This window comes from Lonchura striata, chromosome 12 (assembly GCF_046129695.1).
Source record: "Lonchura striata isolate bLonStr1 chromosome 12, bLonStr1.mat, whole genome shotgun sequence".
Classification (NCBI taxonomy): Eukaryota; Metazoa; Chordata; class Aves; order Passeriformes; family Estrildidae; genus Lonchura; species Lonchura striata.
Window position 1 is genome coordinate 7,021,132 of NC_134614.1, and position 19,973 is coordinate 7,041,104.

Below are 19,973 nucleotides of genomic sequence, written 5' to 3' on the forward strand. Positions count from 1 at the left end.
ATGTTCATTTCCAATGTAAGCTTGCAAAAATTATTATTTGCTCAAGTATATTTCAGAGAATAACTACAGTGGTTTTATGTTGAGCTGCCCGTGCATATTTTTATTGTACTGGTGGCCAAAGATTCCAAACTTGTTCCCATGTTTTTCTTGACCAAGAATTCTCAGGTCACTGTGTCCTAGAGTCACAAGCTGTAAAATTGTGACAATCCGATTTACTTTGTTTATAAAATTCTTTCAAGCTCACTGTTTAGAATTGATGAGAGTTTTATAGTAAAGCTCATTCCACTTCCAATATAATTGGCCATTTTGAAGAGTGGATTTGAGGTGCTTCCATTTGACATACAAAAATGTTGTGTAAGTAAGCCTGTGTATTTCTGAAGTGAGCAAGCACACACCCATTTGTTGTGTCCTTCATCCCTTGGCTTCTTTCTTGGTCTCCTGCCTCTGCTACTGCTGTGCTCCATTTCAAGAACATTTTTCCTTCATTCTCTGTCTCACTACTGGAGCTTTACTTTGGCATTGTAACTTCACTTCAGGTCACATTCCACTGCTGAGGGCTTCTCATAGGAACAACTTCCACAGTGTGATGTCAGGCAAGCTTGATACTCATTGTACTAAACTCACAAAGGAATAATCTTAGTCAGATTAGTTGCATAAAGTTCACTTTTATGGTATCTTAATAGTGAAAAAGCACACCTTGGAGAAAAAATATGTTAATGGTCGCAATAAATCTTGATGCATCTGTATTTTAGTGGTGTTGTCCCATGCAAATCCAGTGGAGAATTCCTTTTGGGTCTTATGACTCTAAATGTTTGATAAGAGAAGAATTCTACTTGAATTAAAATACTTGCGGCAATATGTGGTGTCTTGCTTAAATTTATTATAAGACTACACATCCTGTACTGTGTAAAAATCTAACTAAGTATGGTAGAGATGAGTGGAACTTATTACTGTGACTTCTAAAATAATTTTTAGAAATTAAAATATGCTTTGTTTAAAAAAAAAAAAGCATCCAGATAGGAAAATTAACTGCTCATTCCTCTAGTTCATCAGAATGTATTTGAATACAGGAAGTTTTCAGGGTCATCTAAAACAAATAATTTAACTATTTTTTCTTAAACTTTCACTTGGAAGAGAGCTTAACACTCAAAGCAAAATGTTTGGTATAAAATCCAGTCCTGTGTGTGCTTTAAGAAATTTGATTCCTGCATTGCTATAGAATGTTCTTAGCTCAAGGATTTTTCTTTTTTATGTACAATTTTTACAGTTGATGGTACCACTTAAAATGTTTTAAATTCAGTTAATCAAATAAGATAAGACCAAGCTGAGGGTTTAGTTATATTTTTAAATCCTAAAATCTGATCTTATAGAGGGTGTGCTGGGGACACAGTTTGATCCGTGTTTAAGCAGAATAGTGTTAATAGAAATAAAAATAGATGTCATAATCTTAAGCTTCAATTTTTACATTTAATAGTTTTATAATGAAACAATATGAAGAAACACACTGGTACCTTACTTCAGTAGATAATATACAGTATCATATTTATGGTAGTAGGAAGGGTTTAAATCAGAAATAAGCAGACCAATGAGTAGAGAGAATAAATAAAACTACATTTGTAGAGATGGGGGTTGTAATGCAGAATTTCGCGGGTTTATTTGGTCTTCTGTGGTTTAAGAACAACACTGCAATAAGATCTTATGCATGAAAATGAATGTGGGGAGAGCTGCCTTGTGTTGATGTAGTTGTTTTCAAGGTGAACATGTTCCAAGTGGGAATCTTCATGCTCCTCCTCACTGTGGTCTTGCTCATCCTCGTGGTGGGTCCGAGTCCTGCAGATGCGTTCTGGGGGCACCGTCCTGTGACACAGGGGAGGGATCATGTTACAATCATGTTCTAATCATTCCAGGTAACTCTTAACTTCATCATTTATTTTAGAGTTGCTGTCTATTTAGATATTTGAAGATGCTAAGTTCATGAGTACATTAGATTTTCTTAATTACATATTTACTGAGGACTTTCAAAAGCCATTATTTTGAACATTCTCTCCTTGCATTCTTTTCTCATTTATATCATAGACTGGGTTTTCCTGAGGAAAGTATTGACACATGTTGCTGAATGAAAACTTTGTCTGACACTTGGAATTCTCTCATTGTTATTCATTGGCCTTACAAAACAGCACAGAGGGCCTGGATTGCACACGTGGCTCCCCAGCTGGGGCTGGTGGAACCTGCTCATCAGGTGACTCCAGCTGCTGACCCCTACCATTATTTTGTTATCACTCTGGGCTCTGCTCCAAGAGCAGGAAAGCTGGTGATTGCTGGTGATGAGTATTTTCAGTAACTGTGAGGAAGGGGGAAATCTCACTTCTGTCATATTAAGAAATAATGCAGAAGAAAATTCAGGATTCAGCTCCTCCTTCAGACTTTTTAAACAAATATTTACTTTAAAACAACAAAGTCTTAAAGCAAAGCATATCTTATTTATTTTAATGTGATTAATGAAACAAAGAGCTTGGAAATTACCTTATTTTATTATTATTCAGTCTTAGAAAACGTAGTTTTCTCATTTCATCAATCCCAAAGGGTACAGCCTTCAATTCATTGTGATCCAAAAAGAGCTCCCTCAGGGAGTGGTAAGCTCCAAAAAATGACACCGGGTCAATGCCATCGTCGGTGAGTTTGTTAAAGGACAGGTAGAGATACTCCAGCCCTGGCCTCATGTGGCCAAACACATAGCCTGGAATTCTTTCAATCTGATTTCCTATAAGTACCAGATGGAGTAAAGATTTTGGCAGATATGAGGGAACATGATACAACTTATTGTAAGAGAGATCGATTGACTCCAAGTTCCTGCATTAAAGGAGAAAAGAAAAAAATACTGAAACCCCTCTGAGCTCCTTCCCTGGCAGTGCTGTGTTCTGTACAAGGCTCTGCTTCACAGCATTACCAGGGAATGAAATTTCCAAGGGAAATATTTCTCTTAATGGGGCAAAATGCGTTTTATGGACCATGGTCATGCATAATTACTCTGGGAATAGAAATAATTAAGTCATGAATTACCAATCAAGCACAATGATTTTGTAGATGGGAGGAGATCTCCAGTAATGAGAGATCTCATTACTGCAGAACAGGGGAATCCCAAGGGACTTATTTGGGATTGCTGCAATAATGAGTTACACTGAAGAACTGGAATAACCTTGGGATTTCAGTCATTATCCCATTAACAGGGAGTTTTAAGCTTTGTTCTGAAGCCCATTTGAAATGGAATTGTGTGAATGAATCGGTCCCACATGCTTCGCTTCCAGGGATGAGAGATGCCATCAGTAGTAACAGCGTGGTTGTTTTCAGCTTAAGGAATTTACAAGCTCAGGAATCAAGGGATAGGGCTGCAGCTGCCAGTGATGCCAGGTACCCTGCTCAGCTTGGCAAATTATTTAGCAGGAAAATCAAAAGCACTATCATCTTTTACTACTTAACATTCTCATTGCTCACTCTGCTTATATTCTGTTCTTAGACAACGCAGCTGCACAGTCTTCCCTTCATCTTACTTACTTTTATAATTTTTAATCCATTGGGAAATAACGCTTGGATAGTATTATTATTTTTTAATTACCTGTGAGATAATGATGTATCAATACTAAATTACCATGTAATTGTATATAGTATTATTTATAGTTATTATATAGTATATAGTTATTATTTATAGTTAATGTTCAATTTTGAATGGGTGGTCAGGAAAAAATATTGACTTTTATATTAATATGGTAGAGATTTGAGGCAAAAGATCTTTCTATTTGACAGCTGACTATATTCTAGATTATACAATTAGGCAAAGGAATTTTAGAAAAATTAGCAAAGGAAAACAAATCAAAACATAACTACAACTCGAAGTTAAAAGTAATGAAGTGCAAATATTTATTTGATTATTTGACTCACTAAAAAGAGAGAAAAATGAAATAAATGTATTTTAAATGTCTGGTACTTACTCTTGGTTTATCCAAGCCAAAGGTGCTATCCTGTGCTCTTCTAATTTGTTATGCTTTAGGCCAATGATGTTGATGTTTCTGGTATGGTTAAAGCAAATTTCTGACACTTCTTCAATTTGATTATGTTCAAGATATAACTCCTGTATGTACATTTGGGAAGAAAATTTGTGAGATTGGAATAGGCTGAGTTTTCCCATTGCAAATTCCAAGTGCAGCAATTACCTGTCCCCCGTATCCCCTGGTCTATCTGTTAATTCTGAATCTGAACCAGAATCACTTTGTAGCTGCAGTGGGACCTTCAGAAACACAATTTTCCAAAGCAATTGTTTTGTTTTCTCATTTGTGAGAATACATATTACTTTGAAAGGACAAAAAGAAGGAATTGCATCTCTTTGGGTGTTTGTTCGGGGGGTTGTTGTTGTTAGTATTTATTTTGGTTGTTTTGGGGGTTTTTTTACCTCAAGAGTGGCAGGAAGACCTTGTGGTATAATTCTAAACTTATTTCTTCCCAGTCGCAAATAAGAAAGACTTTTCAAAGGATAAAAGGCCAAAGGACTGACATTTGCTTCACTAAGTTTATTTCCTTCTAATTCCAGAGTGACCAAGTTCTTTAAATCTAAGGAGAAAAAGTTTAATTTCAGTTAATTAATGCCATTGTATATCTTGTTAAAATACACATTCATAATTTAACAGTCTTAAGCATTACCCAGATCAGTTCACACCAATGAAAAATAAAAATGAACTGATTTTATTATCTCATAATCATGGATTGTTCATAAGGTTGTAGAGCTTTAGAGATTGACCACAGCTTTATTTACATTTTCCTCTCCCAGTCTGAATGGAATGGCAGCAGCTGATCCAGTTTAGAGGGACCCTTTTGGCAGGAGAGGAAATGAAGCAAAAAAGTCCTTCAAATTCTGACGCGGATGGTACCCTTTCCTTTTTCTTTTTTCTATCAGCTTGTGTTTAAACTGACCTCAAATGACGGTGGTTGACTCCAATTATATTCTCCCTTATTTTTCATGGACATCAAAATCTGTTCACTCCCATGCAATTTAAAAATAACTAAAATGGTTTCACCACTCATAAAGCCATTAGGTTAAAGGTGGGGATAGCAGGTGTCTTCAACATGCTTCAAATTCACCTCCACTTAGTGACCTTAAATATAAACTGCTTTGAGAGAGGAGCAGTTGCATAAAGAAAAATATAATTTTAAAATACTTTGTCATGCAAGTCTTTTAGCTTGTGCTGCCTTTTAAAGACATGGCACTTTAAAGCTAACAATTATTTTTCTATGTCAAACCAGGTTCAACATTCAGTTTTTGAAATTTATTTTTGACTTTTCACATAATTGACATTCCTTTTTTAAAATACCTTTTAAGCTGTCTTTATCAATGGTATGAAGTTGGTTGTCATTTATTTTTATTTCTTCCAAAGTTGGTGGCAATTCAGAGGGAATAAGTACCAGCATATTTCCATCCAAATACAAACGTTTCAGCTTTTTCAGGATCTTTCACAGGGAGGAAGAGCATTTATATTATCAAGGTGCAAAATACGCAGTTAAATTTTGAGTTAAGATTTTCTTAAACACACACTCTGTAAGGTTTTTCAGCAGCAGTGCAGTAGTATCCAGTGTTTTGAATTAAAAAACTATTATTTTTTTTTCCTGTCAGTCTAATAGGCTACTTTCTGTTAAATATTAAGAAAAGTGCCAGTTAATGTCATATGTAACTCAAAGAGCTTCCCCACAGCCCTGCTGCAGCTCCCCAGGATCATTGTTCATATTCTGCTTCTCTCTGTGAATTGTGGAAATATTGCCTCACTACACTGTGCAGTGTTTAGGACTTCAGAGTACATGCATTTAGAAATTACATGCTTATCCTCTTGATCTGTGAGTAAACTGATGATTTTTTGTAGGTCAGCAAATTTACTCAGGCAGAAGCAGCTTTCAGTAACTGAGGGTTATTATGCTTAAGCCAGCTTAAAAAATTGGTATGAAAAATTATCATATCTTAATTTTAGTTCTTGATTATGGTGAGAGATTTCTTAAAGTAGCTATTGAATTATACAATGCTTGCTTATACAAGGTGCAAAGTGGCTTAGATCCATAAACTGAAAAGCAAAAAACATTATTTAAAAAACAAAAGCAGCAATTACTGAGAGGGTAGCAGAAGAGGAACTGACTTTCTTACTTTGAATGCTTTGGGACCTATGCCAGGAGAGGTAATGTTATTTTTACTCAGATCAATCCATTCCAAATTAGGTAACCCATTGAAAGCTTCATCTGAGATAGTAGTGATGCTATTTCCTGGGACACAAAGCAAGAAAAAAGTTTGAGTTATGAAATACAGTCTGCACCTGAGGTGTGTAGTATTGGATCTAGAAAATATATCACAAAAACAGCATTACGGACAGTAATTTTGTGTAGATATAATCATCTTAGTATTTAAGTGCTGGCATGCAAATCTAATGGGTTTTATTTCTTGTTTTAAAACTTGGCTGTAAAATTAGTTCTAAAACTTTTCTTTGTTAAGGATTGAAAAAGTATTAACAGTGGTGTTGACTGCATCTGAGGGTGGATGATGTTAGAAAAGTCATGCAAAGTAGATCCATTAATTACCTGTAAGGTCTAAACTTGTTAGGTCTGGATCTGAGATGGGAGGTATTTGTGTAAGTTTGGCATTAATGCAGCTTACTGTGGTGTCTGAGGTGGCACATCCAGAGGGCAAAGGAGGAGCTTCTATGGGTGGAACAGGAATTGGGAAATGAGATGGAATTCTGAGAGCACTATCATCTTCATCACTTTCATATTGCTCATCTCCTGCTGCTCTTGTTCTGGGGACAGGCAGCTTCTCTCTGTGACGCCCTTTGTGCCTCTGGCGGTTCTTTTTGCCTTTCCTTTTTCTTTTCTTCTCCCCTTTTTTGTGACCCTTCTTGTCTCTGACCTCTATCACTTCTGTTGGCAGCAGCTCATCCTTTTCCATTTGAGTTTGTGCTGATGGCAGAACACTGGTGGTGTCGAGGTCCTTGGGGTCTGGGGAGTCACCAGACAACTCACTGATGTCATCCAGTGAAATTATACTGGAGTCCAACGAGGAGGCTAATGAGGGGAAAAACAACACAAAAGAGTCTGATAAATTAATTATTTGTAAGCACTGTTTCCAACATACAGTAGAAAATTATGACTATAAAATATTTTTCCTCTTAGAAAACGATTCAAAGAATAAAAATGTGGTCTTAAATTGCTGCTTGATAAAAGACACAGTTGACTGACTAATTATGGAGGCAGCCATACAGAAGAGTTTGCACACAGCTACAGTTCCTGAGAACTCCAGACAGAAAGGTGGAAAAATGAATATAGCCTTCATTATCTTCCTTTTTGACTTATTATTTGTTATAGGTTTTGTGTTGATGGAGGTGTCTAAAGAGGAAAAATAATGTGTCTGGGAGTGGGAGCTAATTTGGAAAAAATTCACAAAGGTCAAGGCTTGTTCTCATCCAAAAGGGACTGTCAGGGGAAGAGTTGGCTGCAGGTGGGGATCTCACCAGGGAAATGCATTAATTCAATTTCCAAAATGCAGTTTTTACTTCCATAATAGGACAATTGTAATAAAAGGAGTTTAAATATCTCAGTCAACATGACTTTTACAGTTCTACAATGAATTCCTATGTCTCATCTCAGTGTCACATGCATATACACATGAGGATAAATATTTCTTACAGTAATAGGAGATTGAATTCAGTACTTTGCACATATAAAATATTGGGAGTATGGGAAAGAAACGAAGGAAATCGCATCTTGTATTTATCTCCTCCATTCCTTTCCTTTTTAAAAGTACCAGTTTTATTTAAATTATTGTGAAATACCAAGATTGTAATTCTGAGGGTTCTCTTGTGAATTAACTTTCTTCTGTTGATTTACATCAAATTGCTACAAGTTTTTGCACTCCTTACAAGATTTACCAGTCTGTACGTCTAATACATCAATAATGGCCAGCAGTTATTGTAGTAGTAGTTCTATTCCTTTATAAATGGAAGTGGGATAGAAAATATAAGAAGATGTTATTTCTTCGTACATTGACAAAGTTCTGTAAACGTAGGGGGAAGCACAAAGGAGAAGTAAAAAAATAAATACAATTATATTTAATATTGCATACTTAGCATTATCTTTAAATGTTGTATCAAACTCATCTAACAGAGTGTTCAGAGAAACTGAGGTCAGCTGGAGTAGAAGCTCTGAAGAGCTGCTTTTATCACAGAATTCAGGATAATGTGTGCCTTGTAACTTTTGGGGTCATTAAATGCAGTGTTTATGTAAGGTTTTAAAAAAATGTGTGGTGTCCCATACCAGTTTCAGAACACACTGGGCAGCACTCTCCTGCAGGAATGACGGTCTGGGGACACTTCAGAGGGTGACACATGGCCGTGTCACAGATCACCTCTCCCTTGGAGCACAGGCAGGTGACGCAGGGCTGGGGAGACCACACGGCTTTGTCAAACATGATCATCCCGTTAGCTGTGCACTGCCCCTTCTTCCCTGGGGACAGAAAATGGGAAATGGGAGTTAAACAGCTCAAAGTAAACCAACAGTGTTCATTTAAAACTTTGGAAAGAAGCACTACTATTATGTTCTCACTTTGAAAATATGTAAAATACACCCTATTCAATGGATCTTATCATTATTCCTTACTTTTCATAGCTGTATTTTCTTCAGCTTTTTAGTAATCTCCAGTTATGGAAAACTTGAATATTTTTTCCAGACCTTCTTCTCTTCCTTTCTTGTGCACTACAGATCTTTTCTAATACCTTGTACATTAAATGAGAAAATTTTATTAAGGCCCTGCAGAACTGGGAGGGTAACAATATTCGGTTTATAGTGACAGTTCATAGGTTTGGTGGAAGTAAACTCCATTCTGGGATGACTGATGAGATGGCAAAAATCTCCACTTCCCTGTAACTTGCTTTATCTGGGGAGGGGGGGGGAAACAAACAAACAAACAAACCTCTTTTCTAGAAAAGCAGTAATCTAGAACAACTTGTGCTATGAAATACTCTGTCTCTGAAAATTCTGGACATGTACCCATAAAAGATTGAGATCTCCCCAGGGTGCTGGTTGAAATTTTCAGAAAGAAATGTAATTCTGTAAGCTCTAGTCATATATTCAGTAGGGAAGTGATCTGGAGAGCACAGAGACTTGGGAAGGAAACTAAGCTGGGTCTTCCTTTCATTCCAGTGGTGGAGTTCACCTCAGCAAAATCTTCCCTGGGAAGTTCTCCCCCAGACTCCAGGATAAGCATTGCACTTAGCACATTGCTTTTTTATTTTTGGGCTTTTTGAGCGAAGGAAAACCAAGGCTGAGATTCTTCATCCCATGCAAATACTCCTTTTTTTCCATGTACTTCTAAATCTTGTTGAGAAGCTGAACTCCCTCACACCTTCCTTTTCCTCTTTCTAACCAACCTAAGAATGCATTGCTGAAGTGTTGTTTTGAGATGAAAACTCATTTCCAAGTTAACTTTGCACTTCCCTGCATATAAAGAAAAAGAAATTACCTCTTTTCCTATTCAGTTTGACTTCCTCCTTCAGATGAAAATTAATACGGTGGAAAAATCTTTCCTCACCTAAATCTGCATGCCAGGAGACTTTCACTTGTGCACAAATTGTCTTTGGAGGGGTTCTTTGCAGGGTTTGTTTTCCCACATTCTGCCCTGCTCCATTCCTGGGTGTTTAGTTTTAATAAGAGTATTCAGGATAGCCTTTAAATAACCTTGTAAGACTATTGTAAATATTTTATTTGAAATGTCTCTGGGATTAATATTTGTCTCAAAATGAGGCATTTTGCAAAGTCTTTCAAGGTAGTCCTACTTCATAACAAAGGTTCTTCCTTTGTCCTTCTGCTCAAAGACCACTGGATATCAATATGTTTTCTACAATAAAATAAATTATCAGAATCATCCAGTTTGGATGATCCTCTATGTTCCATGTTTTTTTAAAAAATGCTTTTATTTCAATTGTTTTTAGGATGGAAAAGACAAGAAATTAAAGTTTTGAGTAGTTGCATCTTGTTTTTTCAAAGGTCGGGGACATCTCTGCCTCATTTCAGCTGCATAAAGTTGTGCTCTAAGCAACTCCAACCATGTCAACTGGAGGAGGAGAGGAATTAGCCAGGGCCAAGTGTTAGTTGGCTTTAAGTCCCTTGTCATTCCACCCAGGTATCTGCAATCCAGCTGTTTGCTGGATCCTGACTTTGGAGTTTATGTGCTTGCCAGTACACCACAATACTTCTTTTAAATAACCTCCAAAAGAAACACAAAAAGAATCCTGCACTTTCTCATGTTAAACAATAAAACGATTACTGTTCCAGAAGAGCATAATCTGGCTTGAGAAGGAAATTCTTCTGTGCTTCCTAAAATTCTTTCTTTTGTTGTAGCTACTAGAGTGTATCAGAAGTCAATGTAAATCTTGTCTGAATAAGCATAAAGATCTAAGTTATCAGGCTTGGCCTCTGCAGGTTTCTTTAACAAATGATCCTTTTTTCCCTGGGTACATGAGAGTTGCATGTGCTCAAAGACAAAGGTTTTACCCTTTGGTTGCATTGCAGAGCTGCTGTCTGGCACTGTTGGGATTCCCAGAACCCCTGTGAGACACAAAAAGTCTGTGCTGAGAAGCTCCTCACATTTCCTGACCACTGAGTCACTTCAGCTTGGTGTGAGCAGGGAGAGGTGGGGGGTGAGAGATCAGAGATGGTCAGTGAACATCAGCAGTGAACATTCTACTCTGCTCTGCCTAATGGACAACTGCAAATTACCTCATGTTGTGGACAACTGTTTGATTTAATTTAAATGTTCACATTATTCTAATCTGGAGGAATTAGATACGTCTGGTAAACCTCCAGTTAGCTGCTGATTTTCATCCTGCATATATCTGTAAAGTCAGGTTGGTTTGGGTTTTGTTGGGTTTTTTTTGATCTAAGACCAAAACAAGTAGCTAAGAGAATGAAAATTAATGTTTGGATTGCATTTTCTTTTATTCTGAAACATGATTAATAATAGTGTTCTATTATTTAATAGACTGTTTTTTCCAAATCTGACATTAACTTGAAAAAATTTTGAACTTTAAAAGCTAGACTAAAAAAATACCTTGTGGTTCCAGTCTTTGGCAGATGAGCATAGGACTTTTAACCTTTGGAAATATGGTGTAAATTCAGCATGAAGTTCCAAATAAAATGAGTTCAGTGGTTTTAGCTCAGCTTTTGGCTGCAAGTCCAGATAGAAAGAAACAAGCGGGGTGGGGAGGGGGAAGAGCTGTGCATTATTTCAGCATGACTGATGGTCCTGACAGAAACTCTGGAATATCTTACGTGAAGTGTAAGCTACTTACGTGGTATTTTCCTCTGTTTAAAAAATATTTTCAAATTAAATGTTTGACATTAGTAATATGTATAATGTTGCAATACACACTGAAAATGCTATAGTCCAGAGTTTTGCTAGTTTTACTATTCAAACCCCTTAATTTCAAATATTTGATTTGAAATAGTTCAGCCTTTCTGAAGTAAGGACTCAAAACAAACAGTAGTTGTGGAAAAAATGTGTCTGGTCTATGTTTGGCCATTTGAGACCTCTTAACCCACTGGTCATGTCTGTTGTGTGACACATTGAAAGGCTTAAATTCTTGCTCATGGAAATTTATCATTATTATTATTTAATATAGAATATGAGAATCAGGGTATTCTGTTTTGTTTTGGTTTTGGTTTTTGTTTTTTTTTTCCCCATCAAATTCATTGAACTGCATATGAAGATTTTACTTAGTGTGTGATCTCTTGATGGAGGAATGGAAATATCTGTATTTATAAAATGTATATTACTACAGAGGTGAAAACCTCTGGATCACCAAAAAGGCAAGTTTTTTATAAATCACACTACTGAACTTCTATTAAATAAATCTGGGTTATCAATATAGATGGAGCATAAGTGGCCTTGTGTTGAATGAGTAGGATTTTTTTCCCTTTTAACTCAGTTTTCCATCATAAAGGTCTCATTTACAGTGTAACTTCCATATTGCAGCCACTACCAAGTGTTATTATTTAGAAAATCAAAAATTATTCCTGAATTTGCATGTGCAATTTGCTTTTCAAAAATGCAACCCATAAAGTAAAAATAAAAACTTGAATCTATTTTAATTAACACTGCTGTTACTGGTGATGAGGCTTCAGTGAAATGTTAATTGATTTAGGAGATATATGGAGCAATAAATTCTTCAAAACGGCCTTCAAATTTGGAACACATTGGAAGTATGAAAGTACCCCAACAAATTTCTTGTTCATTCAGATCAAAAAATAATGCAAAAAACTTGCAGGCAATATTGCTGTTACCTGGCAAAACAGGGTTTGATAAAAAGCCTCATATTGCCAACCACAAAATCACTGCAGAAGACAGCAGGTATGTGTGGAAGTAGAGCTAAAATAAAGCTTTAGTGAGCTCATCTGTCTGAAATGAGAAGCCAGCCCCCGAGGAGCAGAGGGGCTGTGTTCTCACCTGGTAGGACGCTGTAGATGCTCTCGTGTTGCCCCAGCCCCAGCAGCGAGTCAAACACGCCCATGACGCTGCCATCGATGGTGATGAGCGGGATCCTGGGCTCCAACCCGCCTGCTCTGGGGGGCAGCCTCCTCCTCTGCCTCCTGCCAGCAGCGCCTTCAGCTGGGCACAGATCCCTGCACAGCCACAGGAGCAGAACACAACAGAGCAGTGATGGGGCCTGCATCGTCTGTGGGTCCAACAGTGTCCTGAAATTGGAAAAACAGGGGAATCAGGGACCTGGAAAGCTTTTAGGACCATATCGGCCACACAGGGCACTTTTCAAGGCAGGTGAACTAAGAAATGGTAGGTCGATATAACCAAGGTTCCCCTTGGAAAGAAATTGTCCTCTGAGAGCTCCAGTGACCAGTTTGATTGTAGTGATTTTCAACAGTCACCATCAAACAGGTGCTGGTTTGTGTTTGGGGTTGCATTTGAAGAGGTGATTTGGATTTGCTGTGCCAGAGGCATTGGCTGTTCAGGAATTGTTGCTGCTCCCAGCAAGGGACTTCTTGAGAGTTCTGTTGAGTGTTTCTTCCTTTTTCTATTTCTTCCAGAGTGTGGGAATGGAAAAGTAACAGAAAAATGCCCAATTCATTTGTGATGTACTGCCCCAAATGCTTTTGGGTTGGCATTTCTGTGCAAGGTGTTTTTTCACTGTAAATGAAGATATGTTGCTTCTCCATCCATCTCTGGCCATCCATTTCTCTAACAGGATCTACTTGGTTCTGCAGAGACCTTCGGGAAGTTTGTGCGATTTGTGGTATCCCATAGCTGCTTTTTAAGTGGAAGTTTTATGAAGTGTAGGCTCTAGTATGGTCAGTCTAGAATGGGTTGTGTTCTGCATTTGCTTATTAAAAAGTTCAAAATAATTGAGCCTTCTTATGCTTGTCACAGAAAAAATACATTTACTGTCACCAATAGGTGGCATTCCAAAACAGAGCAGTCAGAATTCAGGAGCACACACAAGGAAGGATATCCAGCAGTGGATTGCTGTACCAGTGTGGAAATAAGAGCCTGTACATCCAAGGTCATTAATGATCTGTCAGAGCTGTGTTGCATAATTCTTTCAAAGAGGAAATGCGGCTGTTCTGTGGCCTATTTTAACTGAGACAGCACAGACAGAGACATTTGTATTCTTGGTAGAGTGAGAATTAGTGAAGGACTTGGAGCTCTTGGGCTTTGTGGCCAAGACAAGGCTTAGAGCATGGCCACGTTTTTTCTCTGAGGAAGTTTTGGGAGGATTAAAAAACGCTTTTCCTTTATGTTCATCAGTCCTGGCTTTGCATGTCATCTTTCATTTTGGACTTAATCTTATTATAATTATATTGTGTAAATATTGAACCATATTATTTCAGGAACTTAAACTGTGGTTTTGCCTGAATTAGATTTTGTTTAAAAGCTTGTTCATCTTGATATTTTCTGATTTATAGAACAGGTCACATTTTTGGTACAAGTTGTCTAGCTGTTCTTTAATATAAGGCATGTGATTGATTGCATATTTTCCATGCTTTCCACATGATAATTCTCATATGGTTTTTTTTATTCTCATGTTTTAAAATGGGAAATTGCCAGTAAATAAGCTTAAAAGTATGCATTTTACTTCTTTTTAATATTGTTGTTTCTGTGTTCAACTATTTTAAAATTGTTATTGCAAATTTAGATATTCATTTGCAGGACTTGAAGTTAATATTTTTATTTCTGTATGAAGGGAATTTGAGATGCAACTGTCTCACACAAATCCTCACAGCATCTCCTGGAATGGCAGGTTTTGAAATGAATCCAGACTTTAGTTTGCTGCTTTCTGCCCCTCAGAAATCACTTATTCCAAAATGCTGTATAGGCTCTATAGCTTTTTATTTACAGCAATTACTGTTAGTTAGCTTCTCCAACAGATGCAGAAGCCTGCCCTCTGCACTGAAAATGCCTGATCTTGTTGCTCATTTCTGAGTGCCTCAGGACAGTTGAGCCAAAGCCTTTGGTGTCTGCCTTGCGTGGTAATGAGTGGGTGTAAAATTATACAGGAAACTTCTGTTCCACAAGCTGAGCTGAAACACACCGAGAGCCCTCAGGGAAAACTGGATGTACAAAGGAAAGGTTTGGCCATGTGTGTTCATTCTGTCAAGTTTCTGACATCTTAGTTATGGTTCCATTTTTCTGGGATACTCTATAATAACACCAGAGCTGTGCAGTTACAATGCTGCTGCATTGCACTTGGGCTTTTTTAACATTTAACCATTTCTTCCTGTGACTAGAGACACATAAAGGCATGACTGAAATATTTTTCCATTCTCCATTTCTTTTTAAAAGTCAGGCATAATATAGAGTGAATTATATTGCATTAACTGTATAGATGTTAATGTACATTCAAAGATGCTTTGCTAGGAACTTCAAGAGTAAAATTCTATAGTTAAGCAAATTATTATAAAGTGAAATTTGGTTTCATAAAGTACTTTATAAATAGAAATTTTTAAAAATCAGAAATAAAACAACAGAAAACACACCATACACCCCCAAAAATGTCTTTATAAACTAATCTTGTTCACATACATGTGTTTATATGCTAATTTTTTATACCAATTTAACTTTTCAGCACTAAAAGCTTAATATTGCTACTTTCAACCAAATTATGTTCTGTGCATGCAAAACACTAGGCTGCTGAGTTCCTTTCCTTGGTTTTGTTAATAAGTGCTGCTTCGCGTTTTAAGGCCCAAATTGTGAAAGGCCTTGGATGTTTTGGGCCTTTCCTGCCCATGTCTAGGATCATCAGATTGTCTCTCAGGAGGCTATATTTTGTATAGGGCCAGCCAGCTTTTAATTTGGGGAAAATTCAGCCTATTCAATTTATGACTTTTATAATAAATCATTGCATAGTAAAATAAAATTATAGATAGCCAGTGTTATAAAATTATTAACCGTTTGTGTTGCCAGATAGTCTCAACATGGCTGCATTGCTGTACCTTTTTTCATTTTTCCCATAAATATTTACATCAGGAACAGTACGTGAAAGCATCTTTATTACCTTTACGTTTACTTTGTAATGTGTTCAGTAATCAGCACCTTTATCTTCACTACCTGTCAGCTTGTTATTATGTTAATGGAAATAGTTAATTTTTAAAGGAGAAACCCTTTAGAAATACCACAATATCAGAATTTATTAAATAATCTATCTTCATGCATTCAGTCAAAATTCAAACACATTTCTAAGATGTCAGTGTGATTTCTCATGACACACAGGGGTTAAAGAGCTTTGCCAAGATTTTTCACTCACTCTTTTTTAAATGCATTGCACAGAAATAAGCTACATTTATCCATAGCAGCCAGAGCAGTTGCACTTTCCGTCAGTTTAAGTTGGATGTGCATGGCAAACATTCAGACAGAACAAAAAGCAACTCAACGGGTATTGCACACTTAATCTAGAAACACATTTCTGTTCAGTATTGCTAAATATAGCCCACATTATTTCATTTCAAATATTACATATTTGCAAAGTTAACATGAAGTTTAAGCCATTCAACATCATGCTTTAAGCAGTAATTTAAAATGTAAAACATTTTACCTTGAAATCTAACCTAACAGCAGATTCTGCTTGCTGTCATTTAGTCTCCCGTTGCAAATGAAACAAAATCTCAGTGATATCTTTAAAACAAACAGAGAAACTGTAGGGATTGTTGAAACATGTGGGATGATTCCTTAGTTAAGTCTGGAATAGCTTCTTCCCCTGGGGAGCCAGGGCTGAGTTCTGTGTGCAGAGCCTCAGCCTGTGCTGGTGCTCGGAGCACTGGAACCTCGCTCGGGCAAATGAGGAGCAGTACAATGCCTTTGGTCCCGAGGCTGACAAGGCACAGCTGGAAATCCTTTCCCAGTACTTACAGTCACATAAGGAACAAGGAAACGGAGTGTTTGCAAAAGAAACAAAAAAATGTGTGTTTTAGTCAGTGCTGGTTTCTGTATTTAGAAGTTTCGTTTCCAGGTGGCATGACTTTAATGTAGATTTTTATAAAATAATAATATCTAATACACTTTGGCAGATGTAGCCTTAACATAAAAACATTTATTAAAATTAGAACTGTTTTTTTTCAGTTTATGTTTCCCTAATCCACTCCTGCACTTAAAGCCTGTCGTCTATAAGGAGCAAACCTGTTTGTTGAAGTTTTAGCATGGAAAGTTTTTCTTTTGTCCATTTACAGCGATGATTTCACTGCAAGTTGTAGTTTATGCATGGAAAATAAAACGACCAAAGCATTTTCCCTTCATTTTTTTCTCTTTGTACAGCTAATTACATCCTGAAACATGATCCTGCAGCTCAGTTCTGCAGAAGCTGCAGGGAAGTTGGTGATCCAGGGAGAAGGGAGGGAATTAAGAGTACATTACCACAAGTCCTGTGTGTGCCAGCAGAGCCTTTTCCTGCATCCCCAGGTCGCTCCGAGTGTCCGGGGGGTGATGGGATGGATCTGCTGAGCTTCAAAATGACAAATTCACCTGGTGTGTTTCTGAGTTCTGCTGACATTAAAAATCTGTAGTTTCCTTGAACTCACAGCCTGAGGAATATTTAGACAGATAGTCATGGAATGGTGTAACCATTGAGTTAACCATAATTGTTAACTGGTGTGTGGTGGAAAGATACTGGGAGAACACATTGTCTCTTAAAATAGGCATCCAGTTCCTACTGTGCTCTGCTTTGCAAAGCCAAAAGAAGAAATATTAAACTTTGGTAATTTATCTGGAGCTGTTTGAAAGGAAAGGAGACAGTCATGTAAAAAATTGATGGAAAATCTGGATGGAAAGAACCTTAAAATTTATCCCATTCTGCCCCTCTGCTCTGGGCAGGAACACATTCCACTGTCCCAGGGTACTCCAAGCCCTGTCCAGCCTGGCCTTGGACATTTCCAGGGATCCAGGGGCGGCCACAGCTGCTCTGGGCACCTGTGCCAGGGCCTGCCCAAGTCCCTCACAGGGAAGAATTTCTTCCCAATCTCATCTAATCCTGCCCTCCTTCAGCTTAAGTCCTTTCCCCCATGTCCTATCACTCCAGGTCATTGTCCCAAGCCCCTCTCCAGCTCTCTGGGCACCCCTTTAGGCCCTGGAAATGGCTCCAAGGTGTCCCCAAAGCTCTCTCTTCTCCAGGCTGAGCGGCCCCAAATCTCTCAACCTGCCTTCATTAGTGAGGTGTAAATTCAGACATGCCTTAAGAGATCCTTCAGTCAGCTTAGGGGATTTAGGATTTTCACTGTATGGCTGTGAGGCCCTTGCTTATCTTCTCAACTTTTATTAAGGAAAAAGTAAAGACAGACTGAGGGATCTGCAAAGACGCAGGTCCCTCTTCATGAAAATGGCATTGTACCTTCCTGCAATGAGCAATAACACTTGAAATTGTAGGAGCTGTTAAAGAGTGGCCCATGGCTGCCTGATATCAAGAAGGTTTAGGATTTTTAATTGGAAAAAAAAATGTGTATGAGAATGGACATCATATTCTGCCTTTCAATAAGATTTAAATCTGTGTGAGATTAATAATTAGGTTGGCTTTAATATTGTTATTTACATTAAAATTTTCCACATAAACTTGCCTGTCATAGTAACTAAAGAAAAAATGCTGTGTATTCTTCTAAAAGTTCAGACTAGGATGGCAAATTTTTTTAGACATAAACAATGCAGGTAGTTTCTGTGTGAGTGCAAACACTGCTTGTCCTCAGGGATCTGATACTGACTGTTTTTATGGGAATGGTTCATCCAAGAGCACGAGCAAGCTGCCAATCTGCTTCATCTGCAAGTCGTGTTATGCATGTCCATCCCCTGGCCAGTTGCTGGAATGAGTTGTGCAGTGGGAATGTTTTGGTCTGTTAAGATGCCTCACTGTGTCCTTTGAGGAGAGAAGAGGCAGACTAAACAGCAGTGAATAATAACTACAATTACATTTTTTTATGATTTTATATCTTAGGGCAAACTGCCACTGTTGGTTTGTGCCTTGAGCTAGAGCCATATGATGTGAGAAATGGCTGTGGAAGGCTGGAGCCTCTGGCATGGATTCTTCTCTTTTCCTCTCACAACAAGAACTGTTAGTCATTGTACAATAATACTGTTGTCTTCCTTCTTATCAATTTTGCTTCTTCATGTAGGAGGTAATAGAGGGAGGAAAAACATTCACTACTGTTGTGCCCCTGTTCTAAACCTGAGAGGAGGTCAAATGAATGTATAAGTTAACAGAATTGTGATGCTGAGAAGAGCTAATAAATGTTCATCTTCTGTCTGAAAGCCCAGTTAAATACATGGAAAATAGTGAAACAGGAGGAATAACTTCGGTTTCTCAAAAGCCTTCAAGTGCCTGCAGTGATCTTTGTCTTCAAAGCAAGCCAGAAGGCTGAAGGAATAGAAGGGAGGGTATCTTGAAAATAAATATCGTTAAGCCAACTTAAATATAGAAAGTCTGAAGAGTACAGGGTATATGTATGAAGAGTACAGAGAAAGAAGAGTTGAAATAACTGTTTATGGTCACAGCATACAGAGTCCATGAAACTCAGTTCTGTATCATACATTTCAGAAATTGAATCTTCTATCTGCATAATGGCCACACCAAGCAGGATGGGAGCAGGAATAGCCTTCACTGAGGCAGTGGGTGACAGGTGTAGCCTGGCTTAGCAGAGCAGAGGAAACTTCAGCCAGCCAAGAGTTCATTTCAGCCAGCCCTGATCATTCCCATGGTGCTGGAATTGCCTCCCCACCATTGACCTGGCTGCACTCAGGAGCTCAGGCCAGCGAGTCCAGCCTGCTGCTGGGAGCAGGGCAAGGGGCCAGAGCAGGGCTTTGTCCTGCTGCTCTTGAAAGGCAGCAGGACAGAGGCAACTCCTCTTGGCTGCCAGATCTCATGATTTGCTTTACTTTACCTTCTATTCCTTTATTCCCCTTCCTCCCCTTTCACCCTTACGAGTTCTTTTCTCCGCCATTTCAAAATATGCACCCAAGGTTTACAGCTTCCCTACAGACTCCATTTTGCAGACTTATACCTTTATTTAATAATTACAATCTGGTTGTCCTATCCTCTTTTTCTTGAGCACCAAAGGAAAACTGGTACTCCCCATCCTTCCTTTTTAACTCTGCAATATTTTGCCTTTGCATGTTACAGCCTGGTATGAGGCACTACAGGGCAGTGGCCACCTTCATATACAGCATTTTCCTTTTCTTATCTCTGTCCTGAAACCCTTTGTGGTATCTCCCTCGTGGTGCCACAGGTGAGCAGTAGCCTTATGAAGACCTCTGATAATTTTATATGCTTGAAAAATATCCATTCCCTTGGGAGGAACCCCAAACCTCAGTACCTGTTACCATGTCTCACCTGTCACCAAGAGTACATTCTATAGATTTAAATGTTTCACAGTCATCCTTAATTTTAACAGCTTTCTCTCACATTATATCATGA

General features: G+C 38.0%; 2 protein-coding genes across 2 annotated transcripts in view; one reads left to right on the plus strand and one right to left on the minus strand.

The window, feature by feature from the left end:
• CENPP (centromere protein P) overlaps positions 1 to 19,973 on the plus strand; it is a 112,883-nt gene that overhangs the window by 78,831 nt on the left and 14,079 nt on the right. The gene's annotated exons all lie outside the window — the stretch shown is intronic.
• ECM2 (extracellular matrix protein 2) lies at positions 1,448 to 16,349 on the minus strand. The gene is made up of 10 exons (XM_021529197.1): positions 16,119 to 16,349; positions 12,521 to 12,768; positions 8,335 to 8,523; positions 6,607 to 7,086; positions 6,179 to 6,294; positions 5,361 to 5,496; positions 4,445 to 4,602; positions 3,987 to 4,126; positions 2,524 to 2,850; positions 1,448 to 1,857 (listed from the first exon to the last, which is right to left on the minus strand). Exons 2-10 carry the CDS (start codon positions 12,744 to 12,746, stop codon positions 1,653 to 1,655), a joined length of 1,977 nt encoding a protein of 658 aa, XP_021384872.1. The 5' UTR covers positions 12,747 to 12,768; positions 16,119 to 16,349; the 3' UTR covers positions 1,448 to 1,652.